Raw genomic sequence first — 15,594 nt, 5'->3', positions numbered from 1 at the left:
AGGCAGTGAATGTTGAAAGTGACAGTTTATTCATTATTTTATCAGTTCAGTTCTTTCCATATATCTTTGAAGTGCACATTTTTTTCAGCATTCTAGTCATGGATGTAATTTCTTTTTGGCTTATTTCCTGTTTGATTTTTCATATTCTATTAGTGAGATGTTGAGGTCACCTACTAGAATTGTTTTTGTAAGTTCAATTTAGTACTAATTTCTTACACTTCATTTTCTCTACTATTGCGAGTATGTGTACTTAATTCACTCATTGTCCGGAGTTCTTTTTAAAAATGATAGTGCAGAGAATTGTGGGAAGACAGAAGTGTGGTGGGACCTACAGGAGCCCAGATTTTCTTTAAACATCCCAGTAATCTCTAAAAATGTACCAGAGAGAACAATGATGAATAAAGCCAAGGAAAAGTTGTGTGTGCCTCCATCCAATTCAGAAATGCACAAAAGGAGAACCAGAATCCTGTCTATGCTCTGAGAAAAGACCAACCAGATCAGGGAGAAGGCAAGGCATTCACCAGCAGCCTGGACCCTTCACAGGATACAAAGCTAGACCAGCACCTGTTTCTGGATCCAGTGAGCCCAAGCAGAAGACAAGCCTATAGGAGCACAGAGTCATACCCGCATGGAAAATACCTGGGCAGCCATAGCAGGAAATAGGGTCAGGCAGGAGCTGCAACAACCAGGTGGCTTGTGCCCAACCCAGGAGAAGCCACAAAGGGTCAAGGCAACACCTGAGAAGCAAAGAACTTGGGGTCTGGCAAAAGGCCTCTTACCAGCACAACGAACACCCTCTAGCTGAGGCCTGTGAAACAGCACAGAGGATAGAGCCACCTTCCAGCTCAGGGACAGAGAACCCAAGGTGAACCTCCAGGAGAATGAACCAAAATCCAGGAATTCACACAGAAGGCAGGAGGCTTCAGCATTCATGGTCACACAGGCCCTGCCCAAATCATGCCACAAGATGGAAATATCTGAGCGCCAGGCGTGCAGCCAGAAATGAGTCAAGAGAAGAAAATGTTGAACACACTGGAGAAAATCTGTGGACCGAGAGAGGCTCAGGAGGTAGAGTCAGGAGCAAGCATTAACTCCCCAAGGCCAAGGGAATCTCAGCCACAAGGACCCCAAGACCACCTGGTGGAAATGAAGGACAATAGGAAATGTCATGTTATGCACAAAAAGTGACAGCTAGGAAGGGAAGTGTGGCAAGATGAATGGAGAGCTTGGAAGAAAAGGTGTTTATGGCTGCATTTCTTCTGCCTCAGGATGGGTCAAACCAAAAGCAATAAATCTACAATACCACCAGAAATACTAAAAATCTGGGAAAGATTTTGGGGAAAAAACAGAAGAAAAGACCAAGTATGTGCTACCAAGAATGGTGCTATCTTCCTTTTCTCTCTTAATGCCTTACAATTTGAGTTCCACTTTGCTTTGATTTCCCGGGGCCAAGCAAAGCCTCATAAATATGACTTCTTTTGGTCATTCTCATGTGCATATGTCTTTCTATCTTTGGAGTATTTACTGTTAGAAACATATTATGGTTTTGGAGTTTGGGGTTTTTTTGGCTTCTATAAATTTCATTTCTTTTTTTATAGAGAAATTCAAGCCATTTACAGCGAAGGTTATAATTTTTAGATTGGTTCTTCCTCTATCATGTCTCCTCTTAAATATAATTTGTTTTATCAGCAAGGAATATTATCCACAGTATTTTACTAGAACTAACCCACAGGCAGTATTTGTGCAGACATTTCACACTCACATACACACACGTCACTAAACGCAGCACCTCAAGTTTTGGCTGCACTGTGATTGTCTTTCCCGTTCTCCTGCCTTTCTTAAAGAGAAGAATGCTTTTCTACATTACCCTCCTCTATTTTGTATCTCTGAAGTTCATAAACAAATTATTGCTTTTCTTCTTAATATGTCTGATAGCAACAATAACCACAGCAATGTGTGTGTGACAACTACTGTGTGTCAGGCCACTGCAGTGTATTGAGGTGGAGAGAGGTGGTATAGGCAGTCATGCTTCAGGAAACTCGCCTTGGAGGCCAAATCGAGAATGGACTCGTGTGGAGAGAGACCCAAGGCACGCTGACGCCCCAGCAACTACTCGGATGTTAATATTGAAAAGCAGTGACTCCCTTGACTGTCATGACAAGGAGCCTGTGGCAGCTCCAGAGTCCAAAGACCTGGGTTCAGACCCACCTCTGACACTCACAGACTGTTCAACCTTGGACAAATCATTTCCTCTCCCTGAACCTCAGTTTCCTTATCTGTAAAATGAGGGGCTTGGACTAGAGGCCTCTGAGGTCCCAACTGGCTCTCGACTGGCTCTAGACTGGACATCCTATCAACAGCTCTTGGACGTAGCTCCATTAATGGCAGTTTTTTTACTGTATTTATGTACCTTTGTTTCTGGACTTACTAATTCTGTATGTGGTTGGTTAGAATGGGAGCTCCTTGAGGGTAGACACTGATCGCTCTTTGTCTCTACCCCCAGCACTAGGCACCTTGCCAGTCACCGAGCTGGCACCTAACTCTGAGGGTGAGGAGTTTGGGAGCATTCCTCCTTCCCTGCCCAGTGGTGGGTGAATGGGGGCCTCCTCCTCCCAGCAACCCCAGGACATGGGCAGGGCTTCAACTCAGAATGAGCCTGACCTCTGCTATTTATCTCTGTTCCATTTTCTGGAAGCAGCTGCATCTTCCCAAAGCCAAGCCCAGAGGATGCTGGCCGCCAGGGGAATCATTCCTTTCCAGACCCCATCCATGAGGCTGTGGTCAGTCTTCAATAACATGGAGTCAAAGTTCCAGGCTTCTGAGTCAGCCTGGTGGCCTTTAGGCATCCTGGCCCAAAATCAGACCCAGCTGGGGGCGAGGGTGGGGGAGAGGAGGTTGTGTATCATGAAATCATTATAGGCTCTTTCAAGGCACCTCTGGAGTCATGACAGCAAATGCTACAAATAACTGTCCCCTTCCTACCCCAAACATGAATTAGACACCCTACTTGGTCTCTCTAAAGGAAAGAGCTACAGAGAGCTGACCCATGACCGGCAGGCTGGACAGAGATGAGCCAATGTCAAGTCAGTCAAAGTAGTCAGATAAACTGAGGCTGGAGCTGGGGTACCCTGTGAGGGAAGGCAGGCCTGCCTGGGCCCCCAAAGTCACTTGGATGACAACACTTTTCAGAAGCAGATTAGGAGGGAGAGAGGAAGTCACAGGGGCACAGGAGTTTGGCGTACCTTGGAATAAAGGGGGAATTGCCCAGGGGAGGGGCTAATTGGAACTCCCCAGCCAGCCCCTATGTTGGCACTGATTCACAGTGGATTAGATAAGGCTGAGGAACAACTTGTTCAGTCTCAGAAGAGAAAGGGATGTCCAGAGCATGAGGAGAGAGCAGAGCTAAGCAAAGCCAGGCACAGGAAGAGGGTGGGATATTACTGTGAGCTAAGAAATGCCAATCAGGAGGAATTCACACAGCACAGGACAACAAAGAGTCACAGAATCTGAGCCTGGCGGGTCCGAGCCCATTATTTCACAGATGACCAAAATGAGGCCAGAGGTCACACCATTAAGGGTGGGCAGAGCAGAGATGTGTGTTCTGAGCCTCAGAACCAAACTGCATCTTATGGGAGCTGCTGCCAGATGAGGACACAGCTCGCCATAAGGGCAACGGTGTAAGAGTGAACCCAAGGAGATGAGAAGAGAAGAGGAGGCTCGGATAGGTGTGGGGCTAAGGGAGCGGAGAGGGGCATATGCCATCTGCAGAGCTCTCTGACTCGGCTGCTTGGCAGAGCTGTTTTCCCTTTGTTACAAGGGTAAGTTCATGGGCAGCAAGGAGGGGGAGAGGGAGAGGAATACCTGGAAATGACTTATCCAGTGAAGGTGATAACAGCCCCATGTGCCCCCGCCCTGCCCCTACCTTCCCCTTCCTTCCTTGGCTGGCTGACCTTCTGCAAACTCATCTCTAACCATGAAAACAGAACACGATGCCCCCAATCCTGAGGTTTGTTTTCCTTTGACTGACCTCCTACCTCCATCCCAGATCTGAGCAGAATTCTCCATGTGGAAAGTTCTGCCAGTAAAAGCCCCATTTGTCGCCAGCTGCCCCTGGTGACTGGAAGCTCTGTGTCACCCTAGTGGGGACAGAACCCCCCCGCCGTGGTCCAGCCACTCCCTCCCTTCATCCAGGGGGAGGCCATCAGCAGGACTTCCCTGAATGCCAACCCACATTGGGCCTCGTGGAAACCCTGACTCTGGCCAGTGAAGCTGGGAAGCCTCCAAACTCCCCCCAGGCCCCTGCTGAGGGAAAACAACATGAGCAGAGAAAAACAAAAACAGTCAAAGGCACGAAACCCGAGTCTGGGTGAAAACACTGACTGCCCACCAGCGGGGTGAGAGCATGGGTCAGATCAGCTCTTCCAAGGAGGTGACCATGCACCTGCTGGAGGGCAGAGGCAGGGGAAGGGAAGGGGAGAAGCTTTAATTAAGTGCCTCCTGTCTGCCTGGCACTGTACCATGTGCTGGGGGCCAAGGCCAGTCCCTGGCCTCGGGGAGCTCACAATCTAAGGGGGGAGCAGCCAACAGTCCCCAAGGCCTGGGTCCTGCTTCCTGGCGCATTCCAGCCGGCGGTGAGGACTTCAGTCCCAGTGCCTGAATCCTGTGGAAAGGACAGACACAAGGGGGGAAAGCCGTACAAAGTGTGTTGTTCAAAGAAAGAGAAATGCTCCGTTGCATCATTTTGTTCACTCTTCGAGTCGTTAAACGCACCCAGAAGCATCTGGGCAGAGGCCCAAAAACACGTAATAGAAAGAGACAGCTAGGCAAAAAAACAAACAAACCAAACCCAAAATCAAAGCTACGTATTTAACCAGAGAACCTGCAGACGCGCCGGCCAAACTCGCCTCTCTACCACCCCCCACGCCCCCCACAGAAGTCTAAGTCCTCATCTGCAGAATCTGCTTCTGGCTGCTGGCGGGATGTGTCTCCAGTCTCCCCAAGGGTATACACACACACGCTCTCAGCCTGGTCACTAATGTATTTGAAGTTAGTCACATGAACCCCCAGGAGGAGGAGGAGTGGCTCACCAGCAGGCCCAGCTCTGCTGGCCAGGGGCAACGAGGCAGGCCCCATGAAACTGGAGGAAGGGCGGAGGCCAGGACTGAGAGCCAACCTCGTGGTCCTCATGCATTGCTGCTGCTTCCTGCCCTTGCATGGGGGAGGGTGGGGGGCAGTATGAGTATTCCAGACTCTCCCATGGGATACACTGTTCCTTCCTGCCTGGCTGCCTCCAGTGTCACCCATGAAGATGGGGAGGGGGAAAAATTGGGTGGCTCCTCCCCATGCACCTGCTGAGGCCAGAACCCCAGAGATGAGGAGTCTCGGGTACCCAGTCAGTGGAGCCCCCAGGCTTGAGGAGGGTCCCATCAAGAAGGTCACCACAGCTGGCATCAGGCCCTCCTTGCCCCCTTTCCTCAAGATGGTCACTATGCCAGCTCAATCCTATTCCCTCCCACTTCTCACTTTTATTAGCCTTGACTTGGGGAGGAATAGCCAAGGTTCGGGACAACTTTGTCATAGGCAGTCTTGGGGGTGGCTCCTGCTTGATCCCACACTAATTACAGACTGAAAAATGTGAGGGGCTGGAAGGGGCCCACTGTCCATGTCAAAGCTCTCAATTTGCTGATGAGGTAACAGGCTCAACGGTGAGGGAGGCATTTATGGGCCTCCTCATGGTACTGAGCTCTACAAACACTCTCCTCTGATCATCACAACAACCCCCAAGGGAGGCAAAGAGCAAGGGAAGAAGGGAGGGAGGTGCCGTTGTGATCTCCGTTTTACAGCAGGGGTAACTGAGGCAGATGAGGTGAAGCTACTTGTTCAAGGTCCCTCAGCTATCACTCATCAGGCAGGGTCTGATCACATGAATTAAGGGGGAGCTGGACAAAGACACCCCCAGACTTCCAACCTCGGGAGAGCTAGCACATAATTTGTTGGGCTTAATTACTGATTATTGACTTAATTATTAGTTACTTAGCCCAGTGTCTGGCACATGGAAGGTGACTGGTAAATGTTTATCAAGAGTGTCCATCTACATGTACAAGTTCATGGAATTTCAGGATGAGAAAGGGTCTCCAGCCTCCTCCTAAGGCATTCTCACACCCTCCCCCAGCCCTGCCTCCCAATGATCCATCTGTCTGTACTGGAAAGACTCCAGTAATGGAGAATCCTGCCCCCACCCCCACCTCCCAAGGTAGCCTGTCCACCCTTGGAATACCTCTAATTGTTAAGATGTTTTTCCTTACTTCCAATTGAAAACCAGATGCTCCTCAGTATCCACCAATTGCCCCTGAATCTAGCCTCCGGGCCAAGCAGAAAACCTCTAATAGATTTTCCAAATGTCAGGCTTTCAAGTCCTCAGAGGCAGCTCTGATGCAGCCCCTCAGTAGAGGCCAAGGGCCCAAAGCTGGATATGTAAGAGAAAGCCAGCATGCAGGGAGCCCAGAGACCCCCCAGCTCACCCACTGCATGGCTCCCACATGGAGGGCACCTAGTCTGTCCTAGGCCTCTGAGGTTTGGGGCAGGAGCCAACCTCAGCAGGGGCAGCTCTGGGCCCTGGAGCAGGGAGCCTGCCCCGGGGAGGGTCACAGAGGTGCAGGCCAGTGGGTACAGACAGGGCATATGGTCTCCCGATGGGCAGCCTCCCTGAGGCTGAAAGGAAAGAGCTGGGGCTCTGACGCTGACATGTCCCATAAGCATCTCTCCGGTTTTCTTAGTCTTGTTCTGCTTTTGAAAAGGAAGTGGTTTTTGGCCTCTCCCCTCCTCGAGGGTGCTAAGCTGGGGGTTCATCCGACCTATTTTATGTACGAATCCTGGCATCTGGCTATTAACGTAATGTCCTAGAAGTCTTCCTGCAGCAGTCTCAGCTCAGTAACGGCCTCCTTTGTTAGAAGCCCGAGAAAGTGAGTGTCGGTACACAGAATAAGGATATTAATAATGATCGTAGCTAGTGTTTACGGAGGGCTTGAAGGTTTTAAATTGTATCCCATTTTTTACCTTGCAAACACCCTGGGAGGCAGGAGCTATTATTTTGTAGTTGTCGAAACTGAGGCAGGCAGAGGTAGAGTGACTTATCCAGGGTCACCAGGCAGTAAATGACTGGGGCTAGGGTTGAACTCAGGTCTTCTGGACTCCATGTCCCGATGTCTATCCAATGTAATCATCCTAAAGCTCATATCTGACCTTGTCTCCCTCTGGTCAACAAATCCAGTGGCTCCAGATCCAAAATCCTGTTTGAGCTGCAAAGCTCTTCACAGCCTGGCACTTGCCCCTCTCTTTCCAGGCTTCCCCCACCCCCACCCCCTATGATCCAGTGTCTGTGGCCTCCTGGCTCCTCCTCCCATAAGACCCTCCCTCACCCAACCAGGAGGATTTTCCTGTGGCAGGCTCTCCCTCCATGATCCTCTCTGCTCCTTCACTTTTTCCAAATTCTACCTACAATCTCAGCTTCCAGAGGGAGTCTCTCCTGGCACTCCACAACCTTGGGACCTTGGGGATACCTCCACTTTGTCCTCTATATATCTTGCTCTGGAATCTCTGCCCTCCCCCATTACAGGGCAGGGACTCCATCCTCAGTGCTCAGCATAGAGACTAGAATACAAAAGGCACTTAATAAATGCATGCTGACTTGACTGGTCAGAAAAGAGCATCTGGGACAAAATTTAGGATGGTTTTAGACCCAAGTTGAAAATCAGAGGGACTTCAGAATCTGACCATCCCCACTCCCTCTTTTACAAATGTGCAAATGGAGACCCAAGGTCCTAGAGTCCTCCTGACTTTGGCTACTGCCTTCTCCTGGTCTCCTTGGCCTCCCTCAGAGTCACTGGCACTGGCCCACCTGATGCCATCCTGATTCTGGGCAGAAGCCCGGAAGATAGCTTCGAGGCCTATGACCACCGCCTCCATGCCTCCTCTGAGTCCTGTTATTCCATAAGCACAGCTCTGAGAAGGGGCTCTTTCCTTCTGGGGACACAGTCATTCTCCAGGGGACCTTTGGGTATTAAAACAGGATGGTAGGTTCAGGAGTTTTCACCTGGGTGCTGGCTCACTCTTTTCTTAAGAGGAAAGGTGGCCTGGTTAGACAAGTTGGGAAGAAAGCTCGGTGGGGAAGTTTTCATTAAATATCACAGTTGCATTCCCCCAATGGGGTCCCACCTAGTAGGTAATTCGAGGAGGGCCGATTTCTTTCAAATGATCCCTTGCAGCCTGCATGGCTGATGAAAATTTCATTTCCAAAGTTACCCTATTGGGTGCTGGCACTTTGTCCAAGAAGCTCCTGTTAAAATGGACCACATACTGATAGGATAGAGGCCCCCACCTGTCAGACCAAGGCCCCCTGAACTGGCTACTCTTCATTCTGCCCAGGGCCAGCTCTCCCAATAACATAAGGCTGTCATAAGCCCCAGGCTGGTCATCTCAGTGTTTAAGAAACAGCCACTTCTAGTAAAGCAATCTCCTAGCTACATCACTGAGTATTCTACAACAAGACTCTATCCTACAAAAGAGGGCTAAAATCACATTGGAAGTGAGTAGTCAACCCTCAGTCATCCGCATGGTAACATGCACTAGAACTGTGAGCTGGTTTTCTCCTGTCCTGCCACCTGCTTTGAGACCACCTCCGCCTACATTTAGGAAGAACAATCAATTACACATTAATTAGACCTTTCCTCTGTGCCACACACAGGCAATGGACCAATGCCCCCGCCCAAAGAGCCTCAGGGCAAGCTCTGCTCAGTTGTGACCATGGTTCCCTCATTGAGCCTCATCACCCTAACTCGATCACACAGAATTGGGAAGGACCTTAGACACCACCTCACCTAACCATTACCCAAAGCAGGAATCCCTTCTCCACCGCTGATTCGGGTAGCAGCCCATTTCTCTCAGGACAGACAGCTTTAATTCACTATGAAGAATCGTGTTTTTCTTCTAACATTGAAAAAGAATCTACCTTCCCATAAAGCACTGACACAAATGTAAGTTATGAGTTGGCACAGAGCCTTCACTGGTTCTAACTGACCCTCCATGGTAGATAATATCTGAAGACAGTAAGAACGTTCTTAGCGCCACGTCTTTTCTTCTCCTGTTTACAATTTTCCTGCTCCTCCAAAGTCAACATTCATGCCCAGGCTTTGGCTCATCCCCTCTGGAACACCTCCACCTGGTCAACATTCCTTCTGAAGCAAGGCCCCCTAACTCAGCACAGCCACCATCCCCCCATGGCCCTGCCAGAGGAGTGTGCACAGGGAGGACCCTCAGCTCCCTTGTCTTAGTAATGTAGCCTGTGATGAATTAGCTTTGGGACTGCCACATCAGGATGACTCAGGTTATACTTCATGTCTACCCAGCCCTCTTGGTCATCTTTAAATGAACTGATTAAGAAATAGGAACTTGGATACGAAGCTTACATCACCACACTTCTCACAAAACAAGCGTAACCAAGCATCTCCCATCTTGCCTTTGGAGTGGAGGATCTCAAACCAAGAGGCAGGACTTTGATTCCTCCATGATAAAACCCACTGCTGAGCATTAGTCTGCAGGTACAGGCTGTCAAGAGCTTTGGGGACCTCGAATCTGCCATCCTCCCTGTTCTCTATCTAGATGGGGCTCTGAGATGCTGTCTTCACAGTGTTGCCACTCAAGGCTTTATCAGTGACTTGAATGAAGGCTGAGAGAGAACCTTCTCCAAGATGGCAGTGATGCCGAGGTAGAGGGTGTAGTCAATAACTGTCTAGAATGTACTCCACCTAATACAACTTAGCAAGCATTTACGGAGAACCTACTGCGTGCCAGACATTGTGCCAAGTACTGGGATATGAAACAAAACCAAGCAACCCTTGGCCTCACGGAGTTTATATTCAATCAAAGGACAAGTAGGTATACATAGAAGTAGATACAACTTAACCCAAAGCACATGGCAAAGTAACTCGGATGAGAGAGGAGAGGCAGCAGCAGGTAGAGGGATTGGAGAAGGCTTCATAGCACAGGGGGACTTGAGCCTAGCTCTAAATGATGCAAGGAATTCCACAAGGCTGAATAAGGAAGGAGAGCATCTCAGACTTGGGGAAACAAGTCATGTGCAAAGGCATAGAGGGTGGTCTCAGGCCAGGGCTAGAAGGAAGAAAGTCGTAGTGGTGCTGGTGGTGCTGGTGGTGCTGGTGGAGGTAATGGAAGATGTGATGCTGGTAAAGTGGATTACCTTGTACTCTTACCACCTGGGACAGAAGGTGAAGGAGAACTGTGTGCATTTGGCAGAGGGCCCAATCAGAGGGGGAAAATCCACTAAGGAGATGGGAAGTCCAGGCAGATTCAGTCTTGCAGCATAATGATGTTTCCCATTGACGGATGGGGAAGGAATCACAGTGCATTTCTGATGCATGACCTCCCCTAGGAGTCACAAGCTCCCAGCCAGAGATGGAGTGCACCTGAGAAGGCTGATGGGAAGGTACCAGCCTCTGCTCCTGATAGAGGGGGCACTGACATGGACAGTATGAGTTTGGGGGGATTCATTTTTCTTAAGTAGCTGGGGCTATGCTTTCCCTGGCTTTCTGGACTGATGAGTGGAAGGGAGAGAAGGCCCATCTGAAAATAAAGCAAATTCTATGTTTTTAAAGAGAAGAGTCTTTCAGGCCAAGTGGAAAGGCTTTTAAAACAGTGAGGGGCTCTGTGGGCCTGGGAAGGCACTGTGGATGGAAGCAATGCCTTAGGGAGAAATCGCTTCGGGACCATGAGCAGGAGAAGTGAAAATGTGTCAGAGACGACCGTGAGACTCGGGCTTCCAACTGGGTAGAGCTGGAAGAGGGAGCCAGAGGAGCTGAGGGGAAACGGACCAGAGATAATTGGAGCCAACAAATGAGAATCCACTACAGGCTCGTCGTCTCCCGATGGTCTCTGGGAATGGGCTCACTGTCCTCGTTGGTTTCACCTGGGGCATTAAAATTCATTCAGCAAATACTGATGAATAGCTCTTTATGTACAAAAGGCAGATTTGGCCTGGAAAAGGCCCCCAGGGCCCTGTCTGAACCCGCATAGAAGGAGGAGTCCTCCAGCCTGCCAGAGAGTCAAGCAGGCCTCCCAGTTTGGGGCTGAGATACCGGTGAGGCTGCTAACCATGCTGGGGTATCTGAGGGCCAGTTCTTATCTGCTGCTGTGCCTGAAAGTCCAAGAGGAAAAGTTTTGCTGACCTGCAAATCCTGGGACCCCAAGCCCCACTGATAGGAATGGGGCTCAGCCAACAGGGTCGCTCTCCTTGGGGCAGGCAGGATGTCACAAAGAGCCAGCAATCTCAGCAGCTGCCCAGGGAGGGAACAGGCGTAGTGACCTGCAGGGTCAGTCATTCACCTTCTAGGGGAAGGTAAGCAGCCTTTCTGGGGCCTGCATGCAGGATGTGCTGGTGAGAGTTGGTGTTTTCTTCATTCAAAGAATGAATGAGAAAGTATTCATGAAGAACCCTGCCTCTGTGGGGGCTCAGGCTTTAATGGAGGAGATACATAGAGAAGAGCCTTCAGGCTGGAGGTCAAGGTCCAGGGGGTAGGGGGTAGGTCAAGGTCCAGGTAGGGAAGTGGGGGGGAACATATCAGGACAGACAGTAAGGCTTGCCAGTCCTCTTTCTCCCCTGAAGGCTTATAGTTGGTGACCCCACATCACCCAAGTGGTGCTAGCTGCCATATACCTCTTTCTGCCTAGTCCCCCATGAGGGGCTGGGAAGCCTGGTGGGAGGGAGTATCATGGGGGAGGGGCAAAGGAAAACACCCTGGTCTAGCTCTGGGGGGTCCAGGGTTGTTGTGGGAGGGGCCTAGAGGAACAAGGTAGGATCTAGGAACATGAAGGTGATGTCCCTGGTGCTACCAACTCAGCCTGCACTGAGAGGCCCAGTGTCCAGGATGAGGGAGGCATTGTTTCCTCTGGGTTCTGCCTACCTCAGACCCCATCTGGAGGACTGGGTTCACCTAAGGGGGAGCCACAGCCTAGGAAGGATAGACTGGGAAGGACCTAGCAAAGCCCAGCCAGGACTGCTTGGGACCACTAGACATTGTGACCATCTCCTGAAGGGCTGCTGGGCTCATGAGAGAAAGTCCGGCCCCACAAGAGCTGCCCAAAGCTAGGGCATGAAGAAATGACTGGCCTGGGTCCAGCCCTGCAGCAGATTTGTGTACCTCGCTCGATCCTCACATTTCCTCCCAACCTAAAAGTCTAGGAGGGGCTTGAGAATCACAGTAGCAGCCAGGAACAATTAGGACATGTGTCACTTCCAAACCGGGTTGATTTACATGATTAAAACCTGAACTTGACAGATGGAAGCTGTGATGGGGTTTAAAAGAGCCCTCTCAGAGTCCCCAGATGGTCCCATCCTTGTTCCTCGTACACCAGTGGGGGATCTCCCTGACCCTCCAATAATCCAAGAAGAGGGAGAACAGAGGGCCCGGGACAGGCTTCCCTGCCTGATCAAATCTAAGTCAGGGTTCAGCAATCCTGGAGGGAATAGAGGAGCCTCTGGAGGAGTCCAGAGCATTCAGTCTGGGACCATTTGAGCTGGGAGAGTGTCAAAGGGGCAGATTTTAGCTCCATGAAAGAAAAGCCTCCCACTGGTTGTCTCAAGGCCATGCAACATTCTTCCCCTTGGATGGGATGGGTGGCCATTATGCCAAGTGATCAGTTTGGTCTTATCTGATCTGCCATGAGAGGCCCACAGTGAATGCTTGGAGTCCAAGGACTTGGGCTCAAATCCTGGCTACCTATAACCCATGTTTCTCTGGGCCATAAAGCTGAAGGAGACTTCAGAGGTCCTTTGGTCCAAAACCACACAGATAAGGAAACAGGCCCACAAAGATCCAGTGGCTTGTGTAGAGTCACTGAAACTCAGACTGAAAGCTATAAGGGAACTATGAGGTCAACTGTGTCATTTTGCAGATGAGGAAACTGAGGACCAAGCAAGAAGAGTGACTTACACAGAGGGAAAGCACAAGAAGTGAGATCGAAGCCAGGGTTTCTGTGGGCCCATTTCCTTCACTATAAAATGAAGAGGCTGGACAACAGATCTAATCTCTGATTCTTTTATCAGATTTTCCGTTTTACCAAATTGGAAATGATGATGCAGAGCCAACTTTGGGAGGGTCAGTATTCTCAGGGCTTGGGGTGGGCACCCCAGGACTCCAGGACTTGAGCTGTAGTCTGGTGAATGGAGGCCCAGTCATGGGGAGGGGATGCAGCATGCTGGAAGGAGTCTGCTTCAGAGCCAGGGACCTGGGTTCAGAACCCACCTCTCTTGGGCAGTCCCTCCCGCACTGGAGGTCCAGGCTCCTTAACACTTAAATGAGAGTGGGCCTGGAGGACCCTGAAGGCCCATCCACATGGAAAGCCCCTCCTTTTCCCCTGATTAACTTGTTAGCAAAACAGTCATGCAGTGGTGATCCAAACCAATGGGAAGTGTAGAAATGACTGTAACAGCCTTAGGGAGTCTCCCGGCCTCCAGCTTTCCTGTCTGATCTGTCACAGAAACAACCCAAGCACAATTCAGTGTTTTAGCAACATGAAAAATAAGCACAGTTGTCAGGAGACAGATGAAAGCTTGGCCTGCTCATGGGGATGATGAAGCCCATGCTGTTGGCTTCTCCTGACTCAGCCCAGCCCCTTCGGGCCAGGAGTTAGATGCCCTCCATAGACTCAATGCCACAGAGCCAAGAGAAGCCCCTGGTCCAACACTCTAGCTTTACAAAGGACTGGAGAGATTGAGAGCTTGCCCAAAGCCATGCAGCTTAGGAACAGGCCATGACTAGAACCCAGGTCTCTGTCAGCTCACTGTACATGCTACCTGGACAACATCTTCTCTGACAGATCTACCAGCTCAGGCTGAGAAGACATTTCCAGGTCCATCACTCACTCTCCTTACTCCCATTATGTACCTCGGATCCTTCTCCTAGCTGCCCTAATTTACAGTTTCAGGACAGGAGGGGAACTGGGCCTTATGGAACACCACTATCACCACTGCCACCATGACTACCACTGCCACCATGACCACCACTACTGCCATGACTGCCACTTCAGCCATGACCACCACTATGTCCATGACCACCAGTAGCAGCAGCAGGAGCAAAGCTGAATTCCCACACCAACCCAACTTTTGCCCTAACCTTTGGGTAAAAATCAGCCTGATCAGCAAGTCCCTGTTGTAAAGTCCACACCCCTGCGTGAACACAGATCGGAAATAGTTGTTTTCCAAAGGCTCACTGCTAAGAGCACATATATTTCAGGGCAGTCCATCTGACAAACATCCTGAGGCTCCATAGCTGCCCATCCAGCACCACCCCTCCCCTGCTGTGTACCCCAGGACCCCATACCTTCTCCGTGATATAGAAATTGGAACTGTCTGCGTGCTGTAAGGCAAAGCACTCATGGTTGGTCAGCGTCCACCTTCAAAAGAGCAGAGGGAAGACATTGGTCAGTGACCCCACAAGGCCTTGGGATATTCTGGGGATGGGAGCCTGACCAGGTCACTCTCAGTAGCAGGTTGAGGGGAGTCTCCACACCTGGGCATTCCCTTCATCTCAGAAATCTAGATTTCCAGAGGTCCTGATTTTTTTTTTTATAAATTTCTTTGCCAGGCACCAAGTATAGGACAGTGTTTCTTAGCAGACTGTTAGCCATGCCCTCCAAAAAACAGAAAAATGAAAACAAGTCTGAGGAGACTCCCCCAAAGCCCTGTTCTGGCTGCCTTCCTCTGGGCCTGGGAACGTAAGAGGCAGATAAGAGAGAAGGGCCAGCACAGGCCCTGACATACTGCTCTTGGACTCTGAAGGGCATTCTCCAGGGGAAGGCTGAGAACACTTATGGGTCAGGGTGGGCTGCTGGGGTGCCAGGGTGTCACTTACCCATCACAAACTTCCTTTATTACTGCAGACAGTGGTTTCTTCTGCAAAGTAACATGAGAAAAAAGAAAACACTTGGTGAGACAGATTCATGCCATCATGTTGAATGCAGAACTTAGGGAAACAAATACACTGATATCCGATTAAACAGATAAGGTTCTTTTAAACTTTGATTCTTATTTAGCAATGGTTCCCTTTCCCAAGATCACAAGTGATGCTCCTCCCCTCCCCAGATGGCACCAAACCATCAGCCCAACAAATCCAATGTCCACCATTTACTGCCCTTTGTCACAAAGGTATGTCATCTATGGTTAGTGGCACAGACTTGGAGTAGGGAGACCCTAGAGTGTGAATTCTGCCTCAGGCACTTCTAGCGATGTGACCTTGAGCAAGGCAGCTAACCTCACTCTGTCTCAGCTTCCTCGTCTGTAAAATGGGGACAACGGCCTGTACCCCCAGAGCTGTGGCAAAGATGAATAACATATGGAAAGTGATCTGCAAACTTTCAAGTCTCACAGACATGGGAAGATGATGATGGTGGTGGTGGAAACAAGGGCCAGTAACCACGGTACAATGGAAAGAATTCTGTGTCTGGACTCAGCAGACCTGAGTTTAAATCCCTGCCCCCACCATTTACCACCTTTGTGATCAGGGGAGGCCACCTACCCTCTCT

The 15,594-nt window shown here is 50.1% G+C and overlaps 1 protein-coding gene across 7 annotated transcripts in view; it reads right to left on the bottom strand.

Annotated features, from left to right (window-relative positions):
* Nucleotides 1–15,594, bottom strand: part of ELMO1 (engulfment and cell motility 1) — a 385,710-nt gene that overhangs the window by 286,712 nt on the left and 83,404 nt on the right. For all 7 annotated transcript variants that reach the window (XM_072599131.1, XM_072599132.1, XM_072599133.1 and 4 more), the window contains exons 3-4: nt 14,925–14,965; nt 14,394–14,466 (exon numbers count right to left, since the gene is read on the bottom strand). In XM_072599131.1, coding sequence (XP_072455232.1) covers nt 14,394–14,466; nt 14,925–14,965 — 114 coding nt within the window. The remainder of the gene's footprint in view (nt 1–14,393; nt 14,467–14,924; nt 14,966–15,594) is intronic.

Source organism: Notamacropus eugenii, chromosome 3, assembly GCF_028372415.1.
Source record: "Notamacropus eugenii isolate mMacEug1 chromosome 3, mMacEug1.pri_v2, whole genome shotgun sequence".
Classification (NCBI taxonomy): Eukaryota; Metazoa; Chordata; class Mammalia; order Diprotodontia; family Macropodidae; genus Notamacropus; species Notamacropus eugenii.
This window is presented reverse-complemented; position numbering and strand designations above follow the sequence as displayed.